The sequence below is a fragment of the Phoxinus phoxinus genome (genome assembly GCF_949152265.1).
Source record: "Phoxinus phoxinus genome assembly, chromosome: 20".
In the NCBI taxonomy this organism is placed as follows: Eukaryota; Metazoa; Chordata; class Actinopteri; order Cypriniformes; family Leuciscidae; genus Phoxinus; species Phoxinus phoxinus.
Genome location: NC_136895.1, coordinates 17235190 through 17261023, shown reverse-complemented (window position 1 = coordinate 17261023; position 25834 = coordinate 17235190). Strand labels below are relative to the sequence as shown.

The window sequence follows — 25834 nt, the reverse complement described above, 5'->3', positions numbered from 1 at the left end:
ATATGACATGAATATTTATATTTATGTAAATATTTACATATTTAAATTTACTAATTATTTTATTATTATTATTTATTTATACAATTTAATTTTACAGTTAACAGTTATGTGAGAAAAAAAATGAAATAAAAATGAATCCAACCGCATCAGTATAAAAATCACAAATTTGGATTTTTTAAAATTATATATTTCTATTATTTATGTATTTATATATTTTTATTATGTATTTATTAATAAATAATAAAATGTGTTTTAAGTACTACTTATATTATTTTTTTTATTATGTATTTATTTGTATTGATACATATTTTGCCTATTTATTAAATTAAATGTATATTCATATTTCCATATTTATATACTTATTTAAATACAGTAATTATTTTATTTCAATTACATGTATTGTTACTGTCAGTTATGTGAGGCAAACAACAACAACAAAAAATTAATTACAACAAGATAAAATTGACATGCACAGCTTTTCAACATAATTTTGGATGCTTCTTATTATATGCAACCAAATTAAGAACAACAATTAGTAGTCACTAATCTCCAAGTTTGAACTTATAAACTCGTTGCAGGTGCAAGTTTGAAGGAAAACAGTACCTGTTTGCCTTATTTCTATCACTGTGTGTTTTCACTGCTGACAAAAGAGGCATAGGCCCGGCAACAGAGGTAGTGGGTGGCCCTAAAAGTTAATCTGAGGGGGGTCCAGCGGACACATACCTCCCAAAGCAAATATGGAAATGATAATGATGAGCTGAAAAGGAGGCAGTCTCCAGCAGCTGGTTGAGCGCGGTTCCTCAGTTGCCATTGTGCCGCCACCCGCGTGTAATAGAAAAGGCTCTGGATTAGTTCCACTTTGCAAATCGTGTTGGTTCACTGATCTTTTTTTCTCGCTTTTCTCAACCTTTTTTCATCGCCGGCCCATTGCTGCCAACTTTCATTGAATGGTGGATTATCAAAATAATAACTAAGGTGATAATAAAAGGCTTTATTTATGCAATAGGCAACAGGTTCCCACTTCACCCAGTTTGAATAACACCGAAAAGGAAGAAAGAGCAAGTGTTGCGTAGTCGCATGGTCAATTGAAAGGGAGGACAGATTTAGGCGGTTTTAAATATTCTTTAATGGTTTTAGAAAAAGAAGTTTTCCGGCCGCCCCGCCTAACCGCATAAACCGGGTTTGACTAACGTCTTGAAAGAGAGGGAGGCACTTTAAATCAATCATAGATTCATGGATTTAGCTTTTAAGAAGTCCTCTTAAAGGGGCGACAAGCCTCGCCGCATATGCATATTAAATCGCGATCTATTTTGCGCCTCACGTCCATGTGGACATAAAATATTCACATGACAGCGATACCACTTCCAAGTGTGATTTAATACTAATAGCCTCACAAATTAAGTTGTGGTTAATACTTCAACAAGTAATTCATGCTGGAAACTGGCCCTTTGGCTCAGTTCTGTGAGCCGTTTGGCTTTATATCCAGCAAAAATAAGAATATTAATGATAGAGAAAAGCAAAAACTGGTAAATTTACACACAAAGCCTGACTTTTGCATCGAGGTCATTGAATACTGTACAAAACAAAGCGCTTTGAAAACTACAAACCAGCCAACAAACCAGAACAATTCAACAATCTTGACTTTATTTTTCTTACTTTAACTCACAACCACGCAAAGACGGCAATGCGTAGCCGCTTTTGGTTTTGATTAAAAACCGTCCTTATCTATGACAAAACCATTCACAGCCAGTGACAATACAGTTGTGATAACCTGATCCAGGCCACGCTCTGATAAAGCCTCGTTCACTGAGAAAACCAACCCGTGTGTAAGTTACACTCAAAGATCCGGTTAAGTGTTTACATTAAACGCATGTAAATCAAGCAGCCGGACGAGGTGATACACACTGTGAGTTGCACTCGCAAAGTGACCGCACTCACGTCCTTAGCGGATTTGTCAACAACTGTCCGATTTTAACAAGCTACATATATAACTCTCCCTCACTTTTACTCACACTGCCTCAAGCCCAGTTCACACTGACAGCAAAATTAATGGCAAGAAAACACGCCTCCTAAAAAAAACAAGAAAACAAACAAAAAAAATCCCAAACTTCTTTTTTTAGTGAATCAAAAACATACAGGACAACTAGCGTAGTAGAGTGCGGATCGGGCCGACTTTTTCAGTCCGAGCCCGGCCCGCGTCCGACAGAGCAGTAACCGAACCCGACCCGAGCCCGACAGGCACAAAGATATTTATGTTCGAGCCCGACCCGAGCCCGACAGTTAAAATCCCATTTTTTTCTCATACTAATGACAATTGTACGTTTGTTTGTGTGGAAAGCCCGCTTTTATTAAGCAACTGTAGGAAGGCAAATCGGAAATGTCAACAGGACAAGCGCATCAGCGCGCGGAGCAACAAGCGCTCTTAACACCTGGCGCGCGCACATTATGCACGCGTTTCGTTGTCACGGCTACATAAACAAATGTCCGCACACAGGAAGACGAACGGTAATATTTTACATGTATTTTAATCACAAAAACGAACGTTTGCATCAAGTGAAAGCATCAGGCACATCGGCTACCTACATAAGCTGTTTTAAATTTAAAATGTTCAATGCCTTATCGCGCTGATGTGACCGAGCCCGACCCGAACCCGAACATCATTTCTAAATATCTGTCCGAACCCGGCCCGGCCCGTCGGGTACCGGCGGGTCCCGTCGGGCTCGGGTCGGGTATCCATCCTCTATAGCGTAGTACGATGCATGAACATCACTTATTAGACGATTATTTTAAGTGAATCAAAACATTAACATCAAGTTATCATTACTTTTACATATATTGATAAAATAACAGTTTCACACAAGGAATGCAATTGAAAGTTTACTTCAGTTGCTTCACTGAATTTTTTTTGGCTGCGTTGATTATAAGATTCCTAAAAAGTATTAATTGAACTGCTTATTTTGTGTCTTGTTGCTAATTATTTATTGTAATGTAACAATTTAGAAGGATTGCTGTATAATTTACAGCATTAGCTGGTCGATATTGTAACCATAATATATTCAAATTAATCGGAATTGAATCCGAATCAAACTGAATGGAGAGTTTGCGAATTGGAATTGAATAAAAACATCCTGGTCCATATCACCATCGTGTCGCAAATTTGCATGAAGTTAAACTGTACACAAATTGGTTGAATCTCCAACTTTCATTGAAATGAAAAATGACGTCCAGATGCTTCGATACAACAAATCTCTGTCAGTGTGAACGCCCCAACTCCGTTCAGACTCTGAAGTTCCTGCTCGTTCAGTCTGATCTTACAAGGGGACACTGTGGGGTGTGAAGGAAACGGGGATTTGAAGGATTGTGGGGGTCCTGCTGGCTGGGATTAGGGGCTTGGGGAAGAAGAGTGGTGCAGTTTGAGGAGGGTGGGGTGTTGGGACCTCACCTCTGGGTCCTGTAATGACAGGTCGATGATGGTGTGTGAATGCCGTTCGGGGGGAAGCGGTCTGCGAAGGCACATGGCTGATGAAACCAGACTTCTCTGACTTCTTTAATGTGGTAGGCGATGGCATCCCTGGCAAGAATGATTGATAAGTGCAGTTTAATAACGCAAGGTCATGGAGATACAGGCTGGCGCAAAGGAAAGAAAGTGGATAGGAGGGGTGGGGTGGTTTTTTTGGGTGAGTGGATGGGATCAAGACAGCAGGGGAGACTGAGAGGCCCAGCGGGGTGTGGCACAGGATACACTACATGGGGCCGAACTGTGAATCTGTCCCAGTACAACGCAAGGTCACGTGAATATATGTAGCGTCTTGATGTATTGACTTTAAAATGTTTAACTGACATGACCATTAGGCATGACCTTGTGACCTTTCTCACAATAAACATATGAGTATGGAGCCCCTAAAGGGACATGGTGATGGGGAGAATATTATAATATAATTGTATTATAATGTGTTGTCTCTCAAAACTTTTGTATTCTTTTGCAAAACGTTTGCGTTTCCCTGAGAAAATGTTGCATTCCCCAAGAAACTTTACATCTGCTCACAAAACGTTTATATTCCCCAAGAAACTTTTTGTTTGCTCACAAAACGTTTGTGTTCCCGATAAACTTTCAGTTTGCACACAAACCTTTTCCATTCCCTGATAAACTCTGTTTGCTCACAAAACTTTTGCGTTCCAGATAAACGTAACATTTGCTCACAAAACTTTTGCGTTCCAGATAAACTTAACGTTTGCTCACAAAACTTTTGCGTTCCAGATAAACTTAACGTTTGCTCACAAAACTTTTGCGTTCCAGATAAACGTAATGTTTGCTCACAAAACTTTTGCGTTCCAGATAAACGTAATGTTTGCTCACAAAACTTTTGCGTTCCAGATAAACTTAAAGGGATAGTTCACTTTAAAATTAAAATTCTGTCATCATTTACTCACCCTCAAGTTGTTTCAAACCTGTATTAATTTATTTCTTCTGCTGAACACAAAGAAAGATATTTTGAAGAATGTCAGTAACCAAACAGTAGTCTGTACCCATTGACTTCCATAGTATTTTTTTTTCCTACTATGGAAGTCAATGGGTACAGACTACTGTTTGGCTACTGACATTCTTCAAAATATCTTTCTTTGTGTTCAGCAAAAGAAATAAATTAATACAGGTTTGAAACAACTTGAGGGTGAGTAAATGATGACAGAATTTTAATTTTAAAGTGAACTATCCCTTTAACGTTTGCTCACAAAACTTTTGCGTTCCAGATAAACGTAACGTTTGCTCACAAAACTTTTGCGTTCCAGATAAACGTAACGTTTGCTCACAAAACTTTTGCGTTCCAGATAAACGTAACGTTTGCTCACAAAACTTTTGCGTTCCAGATAAACGTAACGTTTGCTAACAAAACTTTTGCGTTCCAGATAAACTTAACGTTTGCTCACAAAACGGTTTGCGTTCCCCAAAAAACTTTACGTTTCCTCACAAAACTTTTGCGTTCATCAAGAAACTTTGCATTTGATCGCCACCCCCCCCCCCCTCATATTCGCCTAAGAAACCTTGCGTTTAGTTAAACTTTTAACTAAAGTTTTTAACTTTTACAACTTTTTGTTAAACACAAAACTTTTGTGTTCCCCTGAGAAACTTTGCATTTACTTGCAAAACTTTTGCATTCCCCCAAACTTTGCGCTCGCTCACAAATCTATTGTGTTTCTTACTAATAATAATATTCCCATACTAATAATAAAAAACATATTTCAATGCTTCTGTAAGTGAATGAAAAGTTTCTAAGGGGAACGCAAATACTTTTGCGAGAGAACACAAAGTTTTTCAGTAGAATGCAATTCTTTTGCATTAAAAAAAATGTTTTCCACCTATCTTCTTTTTTTATCACCATGTGCCCTTAGGGCCTGCGTAGTTGGCCGTAGCTTTGAACCCATAATATTTCTTTAAAGGTATATTTTTTCCCATCTCCCAATTACTAAACAGTTGGGTCAAATCAGTACCGATGAGGTATTCCTGATATACAATGACTGTGAGGTTAGTTGTTAATGGTAAAAATGGTGCCTGAAAATGCAAAATCAAAAGGCCGTATTTACAGTATCTTATGCTTTTTACCCATGGGCTAGCGGGATGAAATGACGTAGCGATGAGTGAAACAGGATGTGGTGGAGGAAAAGAAAGAGAAAGCTGAACAGACACGGAGGGAAAAGGAGTTAAGGATGCAAAGCACACAGCATTCACATTCACAGTCTGGCAGGCAGCCTTGCTTTGGCAGGGGTTAATGCGAGCAACAGTTCAGACGCACAGGCTAACATGAGCTAACTGAGAATGACTGAAGTCTGTTAGTGCATGCTCAGCCACGTTAGTTCAACTCCTCCCTCCGGCATTAGCGCTCCCATACTGCCTCACTCTACCTCTCGCTTTGGGGTAAAAATAGACAGACGTGGGGGAAACCCATGGCCGATTAGCCACTTGAGGATAGAAATGCAAATTGATAAGAATGAACTGCAAATAGAAGGGGCAATTAGGAGGCACCGCTGGCCCATTTGTCACCCAGTCAAAGTGTTTAGTCCATTCTTCTGGACTGGGACAGGATATAAGCGCTGGTCTTATGTCTTATTTTTCCCAGAGAGCAGTCCACTCACACACCCACCATCCCCCAGAGGAACAAGTTCATCCAGACGCTAGCAAATGACTTTAACTAGTGCAATTCAATCATGTGGGGTTTAAGTTGTATTAATGGTTTTAGCTGGCCCCCACTCTCCTCGCGCTGTCCACATGTTCTCGTTATATCACAGCACTGGTGTACGGGACGCCCCCACAGACAACCCAATACAGAGACCTGTTGTGAGCCAATTATGGTTAAATTAGTCTATCTAGAGTGATTTTACATCTAATATACCGTGTGTTTATGCAGTGTATTTGATGCCGCAAAGAGGCAGGCTACAGGCATTTACATCTTTAAAAGTTTTAAGAACGGCATTTCTTTCTAGAATTGCAAAAATTCGAATTGTTACGGTCAAATGTTTAGCGAGTGGTTCAAATTTGTAATCTTCAGTGCTGATTCACTTGCTAGTAGTGGCCACAAGATTTACACTTTCTAAATGAAAAATATATAAAAAAAAAAAAAAAAAAAAAAAAAAAAGATTTGTGGGAGAGACGTTCAAAACCAATTATTATTAATATCAATACTATATTTTTATTTAGCATGTTCTGTTATGCAATTTTATTATTACTGTTATTAATATGAACAATAATAACAAATATGAAACCTGTAAAATATTGCATCACAGATTATCCTAAATATTAATGTTAAAATTAATTATAAATAATAATAATAATAAATAGTAAAAATGTATTTTAAGGCAATATTAACGTTAATATCAATAAATATTATTAATATGAATAACATAAATTATAAACACACAGCTCAAGGTGTATTGCCGCGATATGTTGTCGTTTTCTGATTTTTGACTTGTTTTTAGAAATGGGGAGGTAAACTGTGCATGTGCAAGTGTTTTGGTGCATATCTGTGTGCATGTAAGTGATTAGAAGTCATCCTTGGTTTCTCCAGCCCTCGCAGACTCCTTCCCCTTTCAGGCGCAAGAAAGAGAGAGAACACAAGATGGAAAGAAAGAAAGCATCTCTTCCCAGCATCAATGATACGTTAGTGATGGGCTTAAACCCCTTTGAAACTTAAATGGGTCACTTGAGTTCATGGAAAGGTCATCTAAGGGGTCAATGAAACCAGGAAGAGATGATCGCTACTTGAATACGAATATGGTAAAAGATTTAAAGGAAGCACGTTTAGCACAGATTACCAATATTTTCCAGTCTTCATTCATCAAACACATACAAAATTCCCCATTCAGCTGTTCTCATTTTCTCCTCACACTCACACGTTCAGTGCAGAATGCTTCAAAAGATCAATTTCAATGAGTACGCTGACAGCGGTGGAAGACAGAGCGGAGTGGAAACGTACAGTGTCATTGGGACAAACTCTTCAGGTGTTTGTGAAGCCCAATGTAACCAAAACACTACTCACCCGAGACCATGACACAGACGAAAGAGACGTTGATAGAATACAGAAAGTTGTGGAAAAGGGAATGGAGCGAGGGATAAAAGGATGAGAATCACACATATATACAAGCACACACTTTCACAGGCCCCTGCAGAGAATCAGAAGAACATTAGCTATAGCTAATGCTATTTCTTAAGTACATCAACACTTTGGACATCTTATTTACTGACTAATCTATATTTCGCTATCCAAAGTCGCTTTGATTTCCTGTTAATCAATTTGCGTGTTCACACAGCAGTTGAAGCGAACATTTCAAGTTTAGCACCAAATTCGACTTCATTAGCAGTTAGCTTGTTGTGCGAGAATCCTATTTTGTTAGCATTGCTTTTGATGACATGTTGATGGCCTACTGCTGCATCTGTCATTGTAATGTCACTGGCATTATACTCTACTTTTCTGTGGGGTGGGGTTTTGGGAATTAATGTGGTTTGGTGTAAGTTTGAGATGTTTAATGCTGAATTCAGCATCATCAGCAGGTAGCTTGTCGCGCAATAACTCTATTTTGTTAGCACTGCTTCTGACAACTTTGAGATGACGTGTTGCTGGCCACCTGTTTTGGAAAAAGGAACATGTCGGATTCATGTTTTCATGAACAACTCAACGTTTCAATTACGATAATAGCCGGTTTGTTGCTGGTCTACCAAATCTAACTAGCCTGACCAGCATGGTTTAGCAGGTCAAAACAAGGTCCATCAGCTACAGGACCAACTGATGGCCACATTTGGATCAGGTACACAGCATGCAGGAAGCTGTGTTCTTCGATTGAGCTCTGGCAAAGTCCTTAAGGGGATATTTTGGTGCCTGTAGAGTGGGGAAGTCCAAAGAGAAAACAGAATGAAACCTGTGGGTTGGCGGACAGTTCTCTTTTGATTGTGTGTGTGTAAGTGTCTGTGCTTGCGGTGGACTGGGCCTGATGTCTCGGAGTGAGTAATGAACACTTGAAAAGGTTCTGTCAGTTGGAATCAAAGCCCAGCTGTAGTCAGCACTTTCCCTTCCGAGGCGTTATTACACGCTGGTACCGGTCCTGGCCCGATTCTCCTCTTCCCTGGCTTTCTCCCTTCCTCACGGCTGACAAATTGACAGAACCCAGACGGGCGAGGAGGCAATTCTGTATTGAGTGCGTCTCTCTGCTGCTCTCGTCCTGTAGCGCTCGCCGTCCCCTCCGGCACATCAATCAGCGCTGGCCCAAACTAGTCTCAACACACGCGATATAATAATGTAATATCGTTTTTAAATAATGTAATAAGTTTAATTAAAAATTTCTTTATTTTTTAAATGTACATACAACATGTTATGTAAATATGTAATATCTAATAAATGTTTAATAAATATATATTTAATTAAATGTGATAAACTAAAATTTAAATACACAAAGATGAAAATTTGTGAAAAATGTTTAAATTAAATATATATAGATCAATATTAAATATCTAGCTACATTAAAAATATATACAGATCTTTAAATATTAATTTAATATACAGATACAGACGGGAGCATTTGAAAGCAGTGTCTATCAGCGGATACCTAATATATCCGCCGATAGATGTCTGCTTTCAAATGCTCCCGTGTGTATCTGTATATTAAATTAATATTTAATATCTATATATTTTTTAATGTAGCTCAGTGAAGAGCGTCAAAGACGTCTATTTACGACATGTTTTTGAAGCGCTGATCATTGTAGCCAATCACAGACTTATATGTTGAGTGTGTGAACACAATGGCCAATCAGAGACATATATATTGAGTATGTGAACACAATGGCCAATCAGAGGTGTTTAAGAATCTGTTCAACAGCGTTCAAAATGCTAGAGGGAAGTGCTGGTATCGTCACATTTTTTAAATTTCAGTATAACACTAATATATATATATATAGTTTTTAATTTGAATTAAATACACATTTTATACTACTTTGATCATTTTATAATTAAACATTGTATTATTCAATTATTTATTGGATGTTAAATGTTAATATAATTTAGAAATTTTTAGTTTTTGAGTAGGTGGCAAGGACTATGACTGCGCTGACACAAGAAGAATGACAGGTAGACGTCACCCCGTGGTCCCTACACCGCCCTATCACCTGACACCCGCTACCTGAGCAATGACAAACATGCTGCTGCCGCGGACATACTTTCGAAAGGCTGGCTAATTTTAAACACATAGCGAAGGTCTCCGCTATCAAATAAAGATAGGAGAGGCCCGCACACACATACATAAACACAAACACACAACCAACACACTCGGTGTAAATTCATGGAAAGGAATACAAATCAAACAGATGGCAGGCATAACAAGAGCTCGAGATGTCACAGTCTTTTTGATGTTCGACACCACGGCTGAAAAATGGATGCAAGCGGCTGATTGGACGAGAAATGTGATCCTGTCATGGACGAGCGAGTGATCCGGAGGTCAAATCACACTCACTTTTTCTCTCACCCTCTTAGTTTACTCACACATTCCCTCTCACATTCGAGCAAACACACATTGGAACAGACTCTCACTTGCTTGGTGCCGAAGCAACTGTGAAGTCAGACACAGCTCTAAATCAATAGCACCCCTCCATATTTCCCATTTGCATCGTCTTTAGGGATGTGTCAGAAATGTGGACTAGTCAACTGAACGTCCAATAACCAAGTACCGGTAGTCGGTTAGGGAGGTTGACTTGAGCGAGTTAATCTAGATTTGTCTCTTATACTCTTTAGCTTAAATATACAGTGTAACTGGTTTAATGAGGATGGATTTAGAGAGACAACTTTTCAGAAAAGCTGTCTTTTAATTTATTATATAAAAAATAGACTCCCGCCCGACTAGTTTTGAAAACATACTTTTGCACATCCCTAATATAATTATCACAACTTCTTCAGACATCGCGTCCTCAAAAACACAAAGACACGTCACTTTAGCGCAAACGTTTCCAGATGCACCATTTATGGATGTGGATGACATCATGCACAAATACAAATCATAGGTATATCATGAGGCAGGGGGTGCATGTCATTTCAGGGGGACAAAAACATTCTTCAGATTTTTTGTTCTTTTTTTTTTGCGGGTAGATGTGGCTGTGAGGGGGAAAGCTGTTGTGTGTGTGTGTGTGTGTGTGTGTGTGTGTGTGTGTGTGTGTGTGTGTGTGTGTGGGGGGGGGGGGTCATCTGAATAGAACAACACCAAAAAAAAAAAAAAGGTACGAAACAACAACCACGACGACGACAAAACTAGACGGCACAATGGACGAGCTCCTTTTTTTGGTGGGGAGGGAAGGTGAGGTGTGGAAGGGTGACAACATTGATGTAGTTTTACCTTGTCTTGAGATGAACGAACTAGCTAGCGAGCCACGCAGTTTATATCCAGCTTTGAAAGACAAGGAAGGAGGAGAAAGAAACAAGGAGGGACAAAAGAACAAAAAAAGGCAGGGTGAATAAGAGGTGTAGAAGCAAATGTGCAATACCTTAGCAGTTCAACCATTCATGTCAGATATGATGTGTCCAGAACCTGCCAGACAGCCACACACACCCACACACACCCACACACACACACGACTTTGTCTTGTGGTTTCCTTCTCTGGATCTTCCTGACTTCCTTCAATGTCTGACTGTATTCTTAGACAAAATACGACTACAGAGCAACTAAACCCAAAGAATTCACAATGTTTTATTACAATAGTGTTCTCATTATAATGTTATGTAATATGACAGTCCCAATCATCCTTATTAATGTCGTGAATTGATGTTTGAGCTGCGTGTGCAGAAGCTAAAGATGAGCTTAATTATTATTAATATAAAAATGTAAAGAAGTTTTAAATCAGTAAGAAGTGAAATATATTTATGTATACTTAAAATATATACATATATTATTAATATAAAATATAATAAATAATAAGTAGTATAAAATATAATAATATTATCTTATATTAATATCATATTTTATATAATTTATTATGAATTTCATTTTTGCAATAATATATTTATTAAAAACAAAAATATTCTATACTATATAATTTCATACTATGCTGTAATTTGAAAAAATTCTGGGGCTGCGTGTGAGTCCTCAGTTTAATTCAGTGTATATAACTAACTAACAAATGACCTTTTGACCCAGAGAATCACAAGTCATCACTGTCGTTGTGTTCGGCTCGAGAACTGGTACTGCAAAAGTACCACAATAATCAATAAATGAATCATTAATGAACTCGTCTCGAATCTTTACGTGGAATTGGAATCAGAATGATTCAATTTCTTGAATGATTCTCTTAATAACGATCATGCCCTCTAATACCCTGCTTTAGCTCTGTTCTGACCTGGCTATAATATGTGACGCATGTTTTCGCTCTATCTCCGTCCACTATGCGGTGTCTATTTCTAATATGGAGGGAGAGCGAGACTTGATTGAAGACGCTTTGGAGCAGGACAGATTTACAGTCCTCTGCTCTGTGGCAATGAGTTCACAGGACACACGCACGTGGTCCGAGATGAATCAGCACTCAACATTCAAACCCACACACATACGCTGTCTTACGGGACCCTTCATACATTGTTAGCATTATTAGTAGACACATGGGTATGAAGTTAAATGAGTCTGCATCTACAAGCCATCTATGGTTAACTTCTGAGATGGACTGAGGGGGGGGCAGACGCTGTAAATCTTTAAAAAAGAAAAACAAATGAGCTGCCATTTGAGTTTTAGTGTGCCATCTCCTAAATGTCATACCCAGAGAGACGGATCAGAGATGCTGAAACCCCTCCCCCCCCAAAAAAAGAAGAAGAAGAACAGAAATAATCCCCACACAGCTGTTGCCGTCCCACAACCAGCACACCCCACAGGATGCACAAACACACACAGATCGCTCGCTCGCTCTCCACCCGCAACCCCACAGTGTGAGAGTGTGAATATGTGTGTGTGTGTGTGTGTGTGAGGCTGGCTTTCAGGGTGGATGGTTACCTGGCTCCACTTCATGCCAGCTGCTGGCTTGGCTGCCGCTGCCAGGCGAGCGTCCCTGACCTGGGTAGTAGGACTCCTCTCCCGGACTGTCCACCTCATCCTCCATGCATTTGATACGCTTTGCAGAACTGTGCGACAAAAAAAGAGACAAGACAAGAGAGTTTCACATTTCATTCTGATATAGGCAACATTAAAAAGCATTCAGAAAGAATTAAATGTCTCAATGTGATGTATTTCAGGGCCGGGGCTTGATTTCACCCATGTGAGTGGATAATTAAGTGTTATGATATTATTTATTAATATGGTTTTTATCTCGCCCACATTATGCTGTAAATAATACAGCTTTTATTAAAAATATCAATATGTTAAAATGTTTTTTTAAATAAATAAAATTATTTAAAAAAATTGTAAATAAATTAACACGTCAATAAATATAATCTATAAATAAAAATATAAAATAAGCAAAATAAATAAAGCAGGCAAAATAGAAATATTTTTATACAAAATAAAATGGATTTTTAATGTATTAATTAATTAATTAATTGACACGAATGCATTTCAATATTGTAATATTTCATGAAATGTATATTGTCATATATATCTATTACTTATATTAATTTGAAAATTATATAAATATTAATTATCAATATGATCTATTAATACATATATTTATTAATTTGGAACAGTCTTCAAAATAAATGAAAATCATGAAATATGTCAAATAAAAAAATATAAAAAATTGTATATGAATATGGTATGAAATATTAAATCAAATACATTAAAAATTCAATGATTTATCTATAAAGATATTTTCATAAATTCACATGTCTATATACACAGCTCTGTTTACAGTAGAAAGGTTATTTGAGGTGAAGAAAGCTATTATATTTCAATAAAAGATTGAATTTAGTTTAGAATAGATATAATTAATATAGAATATATTTATTCAGGCCAAGAAAATGGACAGCAGAGACATATATGCAAGCTTAATTCACACACACACACACACACACACACACACACACACACACACACACACACACACACACACACACACACACACACACACACACACACACACACACACACACACACACACACACACACACACACACACACACACACACACACACACACACACACACAGAGAGAGAGAGAAGTGAGGAATCACTGGAGGCTGGTGGTCATGTGTGTGTGTGAGTTATCTGCTGTAAGTTGAGCTCTGACATTTATTTGTTAATGTAAGGCCTACTGGTGTTTTTCACTCATAATCGCTTAATTAGTTTCTAGCATGCAGCCACACACAGGGTCCTTATTCCAGATGTTTGCTTTGGCAGGCCTGGCTGAAGAGGCCACTGAAGCATGTGGGCAGACGCACACACACACACACACACACACACACACACAGATGCATGTGAGCGTGCACACATGGGCTCAAAAGCCTGCAAGTTAGTGCTCTAAACTACATTTTTGTGCATCAAAGGCACTTATGATGCCCAAAAACACTGTAACGTCCACTTACTGACGAGTGCATTCTATCATTTTCAACAAATGTACTTCATGGAAATGGCTAAAATGAACGTACACATAATGATTGTTGTGTTTTCAAATGTGCATGTTACATATTAGCACAAATGTTTTTGTACGTTTGTGTTGATTTTAGCTATGCTGCGTTATGTTAAAGTGACAGCGAAATTTGCCCATAAGTGAAATCACAGTGACCGTCTATACGCTGCGTTTCAGCTGTGCACACACACGTGTCCAAACACAACACGCATCTGTCTACACATCCCGTGTGCAGGGGTGCCACGTAGTACGGTTTTACATTGGGGACCAGTGTCTGTGTGTGTGTGTGTGCATGACTGGCCTGTAGGCTGAGCGGGTGGTGGGGGGGAGAAGGTTCCAGGTGGACACACATATGCTGGAAGCTTGTGTAGCTCAGACTCCTGCAGCCTCTTCGAACGCTCAGCCAACACATCAATCTCTGCCTCGGCTGATTAATTAAGACTCAGAGTGAAGGAGAGAGAGTGTGTGCGTGTCTTTTGAGTGTGTACCTGCTAGAAGAAGTGCTGGGTAGGGGGCGCCTCATGGCCCCAGGGCTCATACTGTAGTAGGAAGAGCTGTCCAAGTCTGCCAACGAGAAGTTAGGCCCCGTCCCTGCTGCAATAGGCGCTGCCACACACAAAAAAAGAGAACAAAAGTCAATAACTGTGAACAAAAATAATCTGAGGCATCAGCTTTTGATACTTTTCATCTTCATTTCCACGTCAGAAGTAAAAAATAGTCCTTTTTGGAGCAAGTTGGTTCACTCAGCAGCCATCTTGGCTGTATGAAAAGCTTTAATTTTAATATTTGTTAAATAGAACGATAGATAGAACGATCGATAGATAGATAGATAAGCAGAAAGACAGAACAATATAAAGACAGATAAAACCATAGATAGACAGATATAGACAGACAGACACAACGATAGAACAATATATATATATTTTAAAGAATGTTAACACACCTTTACTCGCATTATTTAACTAGTACTAGTTACAAAACTTTCCTCCCAGAACAAGTCGCCACAAGCTGCAGATATCCCGTGCCCCTTTCTGTAGGTCATCGGTGAGCAGCGCTCTATCAAACGCCTTTGTCATACAGTACATAAAGCCGTGATGCCTCTTTATATTCATGGTGACTGAGACCACTATTTTTTGATGAGGACAGCACGAATGTGTAAGAGAGCAGCCCTGGTCCTGCATACCTAATAGGCCGGGCCCAGGCGTAGAGAGAGAGATGTATGTATATGTGTGTGTGTGGGGGGGGGGGACGGAGTCGGGCGGACGACAGCGTGGAAGACTGTGATAGACACGGTAATGGGCTGCCTAATTAACATTGGAAGAGGACACAGCTAAAGGGGCAAGTTGGACCAAGGGAGGGAGAGAGAGCCGGTGCACTAGCCAACAAGCTAAAAGTTGGATACGTAGGAAGTGAGAAAGGAAGTGCTATAATTTCTGAGTCATCTCTTTATGTTAACTTTTTTTTTTTTTTGGAGGGGGGGTGGGCGGTCCTTTGCTCTAATAGAAGTGGTGGCTCAGATTATTTATGATGAGCAGTAAAGCCGGCTACATTTGCATGGCTAATAGTAGGATGTGAAGTAATTTGTGTGAGAGCTAACCTGGGCACTGGGCTGCAGTAACTCAGCCGGCCCTCAACGCACACACACATACACACAAACGCGCCCTCGCGCCGAGAGCGGCCGGCCCTGCTGCTGCAGTTTGGGTAGAAAAATGACCACACTGCAGTCTGTCTGACTGGAATGGAAATCAATCATAAAGGTAATCCGCAGTCTCTACCTCTTAAAGGCTTTATCAAGTGCTTTCGCTTGGAGGATTCCAAATGAAGCCTGTGGCTATCAGGCCGGCATTGATCTCTCTCTCTTCTCTGCTTTCCCTTCTGTTCTCTCTCTCTCTGATCTTTACTGCTTTACCTTTCAAGTTGCTGGGCGCAAAGTACATTAGCAAAATGTTTCAATCTATTCTATTTACTTAGTGCAGAGGAATGGCATTGCAGTGTGTGGCTTTACTTAGCTATGCATTGGGGACAACAATAAATGAATAATCGGCCACACACGTTAGCTAAACCTGACAAAAACTCTCTTGGTGTCCACAAAGGTACAAATGATCAATGAGGATTTAAGAAAAATCATGTAAAAAAAAAAAAACTTTGTTAGATGACAGTGAAAAAATCTAAATCTAAAAATATTTTTAATTACATTTTTTTTTTACATTTTCAATATCCAACAATATGATGAAATTAAATATCTCCAATATTTACAAATATGTTGCAGATATATCATGCACACCTACTTAAACATGTAGTAAGATTTATAGATAACAAGGTAAACATATAGTAAAAGAGAATCAGGCAAAAAGGTTTCAGACCAAAGGCCGGCAAACTACAGGAAGTTTGTTGTCGGGACAGCAAAGTGACCGAGTCTGCTGGACGTGGCAGAGGTTTTTTAGTGTAGTCTCTTGTCTCAAGAGTTGAAAATCCCTCTTAACATACACACAACAAACAGACATACTCCTCCCCTCCACCCAAACACTGGCCGCTAAAGCATCTACAAAAGCTGGGGAGGCTATTCATTTGAAAAGAGCAGGGGGAGGAGGAAGAGAAAGAGAGAGAAAAAAAATCGGCTTTTGTTCAGGCCGGATTTTCAAATTGAAGCATTTGACAACAAAGGCAGTAGCAATCAACTTCAAAAACCCTGGACGTCTGTTCACCCCGTCTTGCCTCCGCCTTACTCCTCATTGCTTTATTGAGCGAGAGGACTGTAGCGTGATGGGATCTCATCTAGAGCTGGTCTGAAGTTTGTGAGCTTTGACAGGTCTTCAGTGGGGTTTTCTGCTGGATCAGCTCCTGTGTGGATATAGACCTACAGCATAGGTTCAGAGTTCTCAGTCTGGAGAAGAACCTTACACGTCCACCGTATAGTTTACCATCAAATCAAATGAGGAAAGAAAGCAGCAGGAAGCTCGCTGTTGGAGTCTGCAGGTCGGTGTCCAGTTGAGGGAGGTTAAGAAGTAGAAGAGAATGTAGTCCTGGACTCAGCATATTACTACTCCTGTTAAAAACACTCTGAAGAACAGGACTAATAATAAGCAGGTTGCTAGATTGACACCTGCAAAGAGTAATCTATGTGCTATGACCATTGTGCACTACATATCACTTAAATGGATTGTTCATAGTTCTTTCATCAATGATCATCTTTATCCTTATCCATCTTTATTAATGTGAAAATGTAGGACAACTCGCGGCAAGCTAGCGTTTATAAGATTCAATCCCTGTGTGTGTATTTCACTGCAGATGGCACTGCCCACTGGCAGGCTTTGGCCCAGTGTTGGCACAGTGCTGACAAGACTGGTGGGCGTATCCCCACCGGTGCTGCTCGGCAGTGTCTTTGCCGCGGCGGCCCCTCTCCTACTCCATAATTCATCCGCTCCCCCTGTTCGGTCATATGGCTTAATGGTGCGTGCCAGCGCCCGGCCTTCGCCCAGGGATTTCCAGGTGTCCCTGCCCCTGGACCACACTGCCTTGTTGCTTGCCAACATTTCTGCGAGGCTCTTGCAGGCACACTAATAACAATAACCTCATCCTAATCCTGTGTCATCTCCTGTCTCTTTCTGTAGCCCTCGCAATCTCCTCTAGAGAGGCTCTGAGTGGGCGGCAGCAACAGTAAAATTGGCTAACATACAAGTCCTCTTGCTCACCTGAGCTTGACGGTGTGCCAAGCTGTGAAGTGACAGTGTCTGACTTCATACAGAGGCCAGCTGTAGAGAAAAAACAAACTAGGTAATAGAGGCTCTTTCTGGGAACGTTTAAGAACACAGACACTGTAAGATTCAAGAAGGTAGAAGGGAATAGCTGATGAAGGAGGAGCAGGGGGAGGGAGGAGGATATGGAAAGTTGGACCCAATCTCCGAAATTACCCCAGCTTGGTATCGACTGGCCAATTATGTGGAGTTCCATTTACAAAAAACGTAGCTGTAGCGGCTAACTTTATGGAGACTTTCATTTCGCTCTCCCTACTCCCGACCGCCCCTCCTTCTCTCTCGTTCCCTTCCTCTCCTTTTTTGTGTGGTGCTTTAATAGGATATTGATCGACAGAAGCAGATTCGATTGGGCTGCCACTGAATTGTGTAATGGGTGCACAAAGCCAAGGTCATAGTGTATAGTCAGGGAAGAGCTAAGGCAGCCCGTTGTCCATTCAATATCACGACCTTTCATCTTCCGAACGGGCACGAGCCTGCACTCAACCCCTTCCCCGTTCGCTTAAATAAATCTGCCAGACGTTCCCACACAGAAGCCGCGACGGAACTCCTCTGGGCAATTCATACGCCACTTCAGTACACCTCTTCTACCCATCTTCCAATCTGGTGCACTTACCCTCTTCACTTCAATCAACAGCATCATCTCTGTGCCTTCCACAAGAAGCGACCAAAGTCATGAGTGTGCATGCATACAGCACTTTAATTCACAGCCACTCCATCGGGAGCAATCCTGTTAGAGGACTTATGCTAACTGTGGGCTTTGCTGACTGCTGAACTTTTTAGATGGTATTGCCCATTAAAGAAGGAAAGAGGTTGATGCAGGAGGGTGAGACAGTCAACTCTCCCGCCATTCCGCAGAGGGTGGAGTTTTTAAGAATTTCAAGAGGTTGGCCCACAGAAACTTGAATTGGAATTATAATAGAAATGACAGGAAGGGGATTTACAGAATTGAATGAAATTCAAAAAAGGAGATACATTGTGGGAAATTAATATCTATCTATCTATCTATCTATCTATCTATCTATCTATCTATCTATCTATCTATCTATCTATCTATCTATCTATCTATCTATCTATCTATCTATCTATCTATCTATCTATCTATCTCTTTATCTATCTATCTATCTATCTATCTATCTATCCATAAGATTTTAAACGTTTTTTTATTTTTTATTTCAAACAAGCGAACATTCAAGTTTGTGTTGACAACTTTTGTGGTGCATTTCTCAGAATGCATTACCCTGTGTTAAATTTTTTTGAATGGCACTTTACTAAATTCTTTCTGTGGGGCTCAAGAGTAATATGCTCTTTAAGCCAACATTGGCAACCCCCTGCCGACTAAAAGCCACTGGACTGTGTAGAGGAGAGGTGAATAAAGAGAAATGGGGGAAAAAGAGAGCAGAACCCTTTGATTTGAATTGAACATCCAGCATATGCCACCCAGCATTTGCTTTTCTTCTCGGTGTGTCACAGATGTTAGGATAAAAGCCAATCTCTCTGCAGAGCTGGATCAATTATGCATATTCCTTAATCTTGTTACCATCATACTCCAGGAGTTCTGATGCAGCACAGTACTGGCTGAGTTTTAATATCTGTCTTCCTCTCTCTCCTGATACCCTTCATCATTTTCCACATCCTTTTGCACCACCTCACACATGCATGCTGGACTCACGTTGACCCCTGCATTTCCTTCCGCCCGTCTGCTGTCACGCCGCCAGAATGTGGTGGCACCCAAATGTTTGTTCTCTCCAGACGCTGTCTTTGCGTTGGCAGGCACTTTGAGGGTTTTTGAAGGCAGACTGCGAGGTGAGACCACGGTGGGCTCTTTGCCCGGGCCCCATGACACCCTCTTCTTCTCTCCTTCGCCCGGGATTAGGTCACGAAGGAGTGTGATCAATGCACCTTTGATCAGAAGGCTCCAGCGAGTGCTGACAGGCGCTTTGGATCGGCTATTGTTAGCGGGTATCGACAGGCACGTATGGATCGCGCTGCGCTCTGTCACTCTCCACCGTGGACGTCTGCAATTTTTAAAGGTCACGTTTTCTACTCTCTTCCCATCCTCTCTCCTTGCTCCCTGCCTCCTCGGGAAAGCCAGCTTTCCTTCTTCTGCATTCTGTCTTAATCGCTCTATCAATCTGGGAATGACTTGATTGTTTTCTCAGGTTGTGAAAATACTAACCTTTTTGCTTTCTTCACTTTACTAAAATATTTAGCATCCGACAAACTGCATCCTCATAACTGTAGTTTATTTACGGATAACAAAATATGAGCTTTAAAAGAGACATTTAAAAAAGGCTGCACAAAAGAAAAACTTAGTTTGTACTTTAGAGAGTCCAAGTACTGTTGAACCGCACTGCATTGAAGCACTTTCAGCTGACTGCTGCATTTCGCTGGTGTTTCGATTTCTAATGAGTGGAGGGACAGTGGATTCAGCCCATTGTTCAGAAAACAGCATTGAGAAACTGGAGAAGCTTTCCTCCAGCACACTGGTTAATCACCAGCCTCATCCTACCTTTGTGCTGAATTTAAGGTGTTTGAACAAGGGTGCTTCAGATGTTGTGGTTTTAATCTGCGGCTGGCCTCATGTACAGGTGAAACAGAACCTCACATCCCTAAAAAAATTCCAAGCTAAAGGTTGTAACCCTTACACAAAATTTCTAATGAACTAAACTTACTTGACATGTTTAAAAGTTCTATATGAAAACTCAATCAACTGATTTTAATGCTGAAAGTGAAATTACAACTGACATTTAAGGAGTTTTTTTTTTGCAATTAAAATACCAGGAAATCTTGATGTATATTATACATGTATACATGTGGTTCATGTCGCACCACAAGAAAAATTTTATTTTTCCAAAATGATTGTAATTCAGAATTTAAAAACGTTAATCATAAAAGGGATGTATTTAAGTCATTCTATTTACTGCATTTTTATGGATTTTTTTTAACTTCACTGACCCATATTTTGTCTTTTTAAACTTTAAATAGGTCAAATAAAACAAATCCACCTTTGCGAAGACAAAATACACTCGTATTAAAGATATTGTATGAAAACATAGTTTGCAACGTTGCTTTAGTAAATTTATCTTGTTTTAAGGACTTTCAGACATTTTAACTGAAAAATAAGACACAAATAAGATTTTTTTTCAGTGGACAGGGAGTTATGGAGATCTTACTCTGTGAGACTCGCACGAGCTCGGAGACGGTGAAGACACCTGATGTGACGAAACTGTCCTGGAAGCCAAGGTGCCCTAGGAGACAACATGAAAGAGAAGGAAAAACTGTTATTGGAATGAACAGTCTTAAGACAGTCTTATTGTCAGTCACACACACACACACACACACACACACACACACACACACACACACACACACACACACACACACACACACACGCAGTCCCAGTAGGGAAAGGGAATAGGGAGTAGGGAGTGTTTAGAGTGACACTGAGGGTAGAGCACATCTGGATCTGGTCCCATGAGTGTCTCAGTAGAGTGGGGCAGAGGCACGGTGCGATGCAGCACACACACATAAACGGGGAGACGCATAGGATGCCCAAGAAATTACCATTATATGATCTTATATGCGTTTACGTATGATATGTGGTTGTTTCGCAGTCAAACACATTCTTTGTGCGGCTGACAGAAGTTCTTTCAGCAGACAGACCACAATTACTGTGTTCATTGTGCTGACTACGACTGAGCCAGGACCTGCCACACATCCTGCGGGCTGCTGCTCTTCTGGAGGAACCCCTATCAGCCTCAGATTCAACCACAGACAACCAGATGACCCTGAATTTCCTACCATTCAACACCACAGAATCAAAACATGCAGTCAAGTGTGGACTGCATATCCATAATGACCTGCTCTCACATACTGTCAAAAACTGCTGATATGGCAAGGTTAATCATCACAAGTTAGACATAATCTTACAATGCTCTTCATACAGTATTCACTAGATTAGAACTAACTAGATTGCAAAAGAAATGCAGTAGTTGCAAGAGCGAGAACTGTAGGATAAGATTTTAATGTGCAAATTTACCCCCCCCCCCCAAAAAAAAAATACAGGATATATGTATATATAGATATAGTATAACTATATAAGTCGCCCCTGACTATAAGTCAAAAAATGTAAAATAGCGATAAATAAAGTGAAAAGAATTACAAAAATTACAAACAAGTATTTTAGTTTCCCTCACTCACTCAGAACAGAACAGGAATGAAAAATTTAAGTATACAGAAATTACAGTGGTATTCATTATAAACAACATTTATTATAAACATGGGAAATGCATTCTACTAATAAACTTGGCCTAACATACCTCTCTCATTCAGCACAAACACGTTTGCTTGATGTTAATTGCATTATATAAGTCGTTTTAGAATAGTCGCACCACATTTGAGATGATAATCAAATGCGACTTACATCTTATATTCCAGAATATATGTATATATATATATGACACCAACAAGAACTCTGCATAGGATCAAACTCAATGCTGAGTCACATTATGTAAATGAATGCAAAACATAAGAATCTTAAAAGTTTTATTATATACGAGACATCTCCAGATTCTTTCTCCTGTAAAAATAAAAATAAAATATATGTATAGAGTGGGGTGACGAGACGAAACTTGAGTGGAAGTGATGTTAGCTATTAAACAACTTCCTCTGCTCGGTGGCTGGCGAGCTATAAAACCAACAATAGAAATGAGTTTAGTCTTGACTGGCTGGATGAGGAGACATATAGCATGTGGACGGGCAGAATAATAAATAATAAAAACAGAGAAAGAGAGAGAGAGAGAGAGAGAGAGAGAGAGAGAGAGAGAGAGAGAGAGAGAGGGAGGGGTAATATCTACGCCTCATTGCAAGAGAAAGTGCTGACATGAGCTAAAAGACTGCAGACCCGGAGAGCATTCCTGCACAGATGCCCCTGAGATTGAGAAGAAGTGAGATAGAGTTTGTTCAGGGAGGTATCAGAAGGAGAGGAGACGTATGTTAGAGGGCATGTGGCAGGAAGTCAAGGTAGATTACAAAACGACAAAGCGACGAGGACAGTGGGCTACGGGGTCGAGAGCGAGAAAGGCAAAAAGTTTCCACACAGCTGTACATACTGTGAAACAATAATAATACAGGGCAGAAGTGAGGCGCACCATTACTTGGAAAACGGAGGGATGACGCAATGGAGCTGAGGAGGGAGAGAGAGTGGACGAACGAAGGAGCCTTCGTCACTAGAATTCCAGTATAGGGAGCATATGCACCCGGAGTTCACTGAGGGCATTTCCATGAGTGCCTCATATAGGGAGGCAGGGGCGAGGGAAGGGGCAGGGCTTCTATATCTCAACACGGATAATCACTCCCAGCTGTGTCCACTTTAGCGGCGCACACACACATGTAGGGAGGGGCCAGGGTTCGCCTTTCACAGCAGCGCCGAGACCTCAACGAGCCTCCAGTGCAGCAACAAGAGCGCCGAGTGGAACTACACTGGGCCACAAGAGAAGCAAACCTATACTGTATCAGGGTAACTGACAAAAACAAACTTTTTTGTATTCAACATCAAGATTTTAGGTGATTTGGTCGCTATCCCACAACAGTTTAATGAACTTTTAGTTTATTTTACGGTTCGCGACCCATTTTACTTCTGAAAAAAGGGCGGTGAAGCAAGACTTGATCGCGAGTTAATTTCTAAACTGCCATTTGCTTGCCATTATCTAATTGAACGCATGGCCTTGGTGATGTCATCAGTGATGGAAAGTTTTTGAGAAAGAGGCGGGGCTTATTTAATTTTGATTAAGAATTACGAAAAGTGTTTTTTCTGAGAACAAACTGCACTGATCAGGAATGTGATTAAGAAATCAAGAATGAGTAAAATATAAAAAGGGGCGGGGCTTGATTTTTATAAGTATAAAGATTTGATTGGATAGAGAAAAGTGCTCATTACATTTCAGAATGGAGCCAGATGTGGATGCGAGTTAGATAAAACAATGTATTAATTGCATTTTGTTTACATGACCTAATAGCACGGATGGCCTTGATGTCGTTTTACGTCACTCTTTTCTCCAGAGCTGCTTTATAGCTAAATTTAACACATTTCATAATTGCTAAAGTTTTCACAGTTATTGAACCGAATTGAATCAACACAAAGCTGATTTCACCTAAATAATGCCTGCTTACTGTTGTCTTTTTGAGCTGCTTTACAGCAGAATTGAATTCTGTTTGCTTCATTGAAACAATCTGTATTGTATAACGTGCTATAGAAATAAAGGTGACTTGACATGACTTGGAGCATGTTATTTTTTTTATAAAGAATTAAAAAGAATGTTTTTTCTCAGAATAATAGGCACTGATCAGGAATGTGTATTAAGAGATCACAAAACGAGTAAAACAGGATATTCTGGCGTGAAGTGATTATATAGTGAAAAGTGTGCATTACATACTGTACCAAATGAACCCAGGCGTGAATGCGTGTATACATTATCTAATAGCACACATGGTCTTGATGATGTCGTCAGAGACAGAAAGTCATTTTAGAGGTAGATCAAGATATGTGAGGGTCCCTCAATTATGAATAAAAATGTGGATATTTCATCTAAAATACTTTAGATGAAGTATCTACTGCTTGACATTTATCAACTATCCATAAACAGGCCCTGTGAGAGGCAGTGAACAATTGAACTGTTTTTACGGTTTGTTTGTTTTTTAAAATCAAATGTCTCTCTCACACATTCTCTTCCATTTTCTTGAGCTGTCTGTAATGGATTTCTCACCTCCCCTCTCTCTCCTGGGCTTGTAAAGGAGAGGATATCCTCTGGCCTTATCTAATAGTCTGCGGATTGTGCAACGGTTGCCCCGTCCCAGAAAGACAGCAGCAACGCTTTGTGAAAGTGCACGTAGCATGGAGCACAAGGGTCAAGGTTTACCAGCAAAAACAAACCATGGAAAAAAATGTTGGTCATGTTTTCCTGCATCGGGGAGAAGAGGGAGAGAGAATTGAGGGAGAAATAGAGGTGGTGACAGGGAAAGTTGGAAGTGTGTGACGGCTTTAGGCTACGGCTGATGGTGTTTAACAGGCACTGAAAGGAGTTAGTGGATAGTTCACTGAAAAATAAAAATTTGTCATAATTTACTCACCCACATGTCGTTTCAAACCCGTATAACTCTCTTTTTTTTTGGGAACTGAAAATATGATTTTCCATTCTTCAGTAGTTCTCACAAAAAGCTTTCATTTGGCTTCAGGGGAATTTTTTTAAACAAAAGTATATACACATACACAAAATGAATATAATATACTACTGTGTATGAATATAAAATCTAATTCCTTAATTTGATTAAATTATATAATTTATTAAAATATTTTTGACATAGGTTTGGAAAATCATGGGTGTGAATAAATGATGAAGATGATGATATTTGGTCAACTATCCCTTTAAGTGAAAAAAAAGTTAAGAGTTTTTTTACTACAGTTTGGATACTTTTTGGATATCACTTTTGTAAATTAAATTAAAAACAGTTCTCAGATTGTATAGGATGACAGGAATTCTGGATCGAGACGGCCTATACTGCTTCGGATCAAAACTGGAAATAATCCGAAGATCACGGACGACAGAAACAGATACCAGATGGAGCGAGTTTGTACAGGAGAGAAAATATGAAAAAAAGACATTAGCGGAGTGATTATGTGCAGCCTATATCGGCACAACGGGGTGATCTTCAGTTCAACAATGAGAGAGAGAGAGATGAAAAGATAATATCAGCTACATGCAGGATGAGAGAGATGAACACGCTCATCTGTCTGTATCCTCTAATCTGAGTAAACAGGGCAATGTTGGTGTCACACACAAGGGCGTGGAAATAATAGCTCAAGCTTCATGGCGCACATCTGCGATAATCTTTAAGTTTGGAGGAAAATGTGCCTTATAATACAGTATTATGGGACACACACACAGGAGATACAGGGGGGTTGTGGGAGGATAAAGCGGGACTTTTCAACATCATTCTCTGTTTAAACTCAAGCA

The 25834-nt window shown here is 39.8% G+C and overlaps 1 protein-coding gene across 8 annotated transcripts in view; it reads right to left on the bottom strand.

The window, feature by feature from the left end:
• Nucleotides 1–25834, bottom strand: part of nfia (nuclear factor I/A) — a 151646-nt gene that overhangs the window by 18456 nt on the left and 107356 nt on the right. For 2 of the 8 annotated variants that reach the window (XM_079592157.1, XM_079592161.1), the window contains 5 exons: nt 20996–21070; nt 14556–14673; nt 12502–12629; nt 10864–10914; nt 3443–3571 (listed from right to left, as the gene is read on the bottom strand). In XM_079592157.1, the coding sequence (XP_079448283.1) occupies nt 3443–3571; nt 10864–10914; nt 12502–12629; nt 14556–14673; nt 20996–21070 (501 nt within the window). The remainder of the gene's footprint in view (nt 1–3442; nt 3572–10863; nt 10915–12501; nt 12630–14555; nt 14674–20995; nt 21071–25834) is intronic. The other 6 variants (XM_079592159.1, XM_079592163.1, XM_079592158.1 and 3 more) reach the window with 3 other exon arrangements.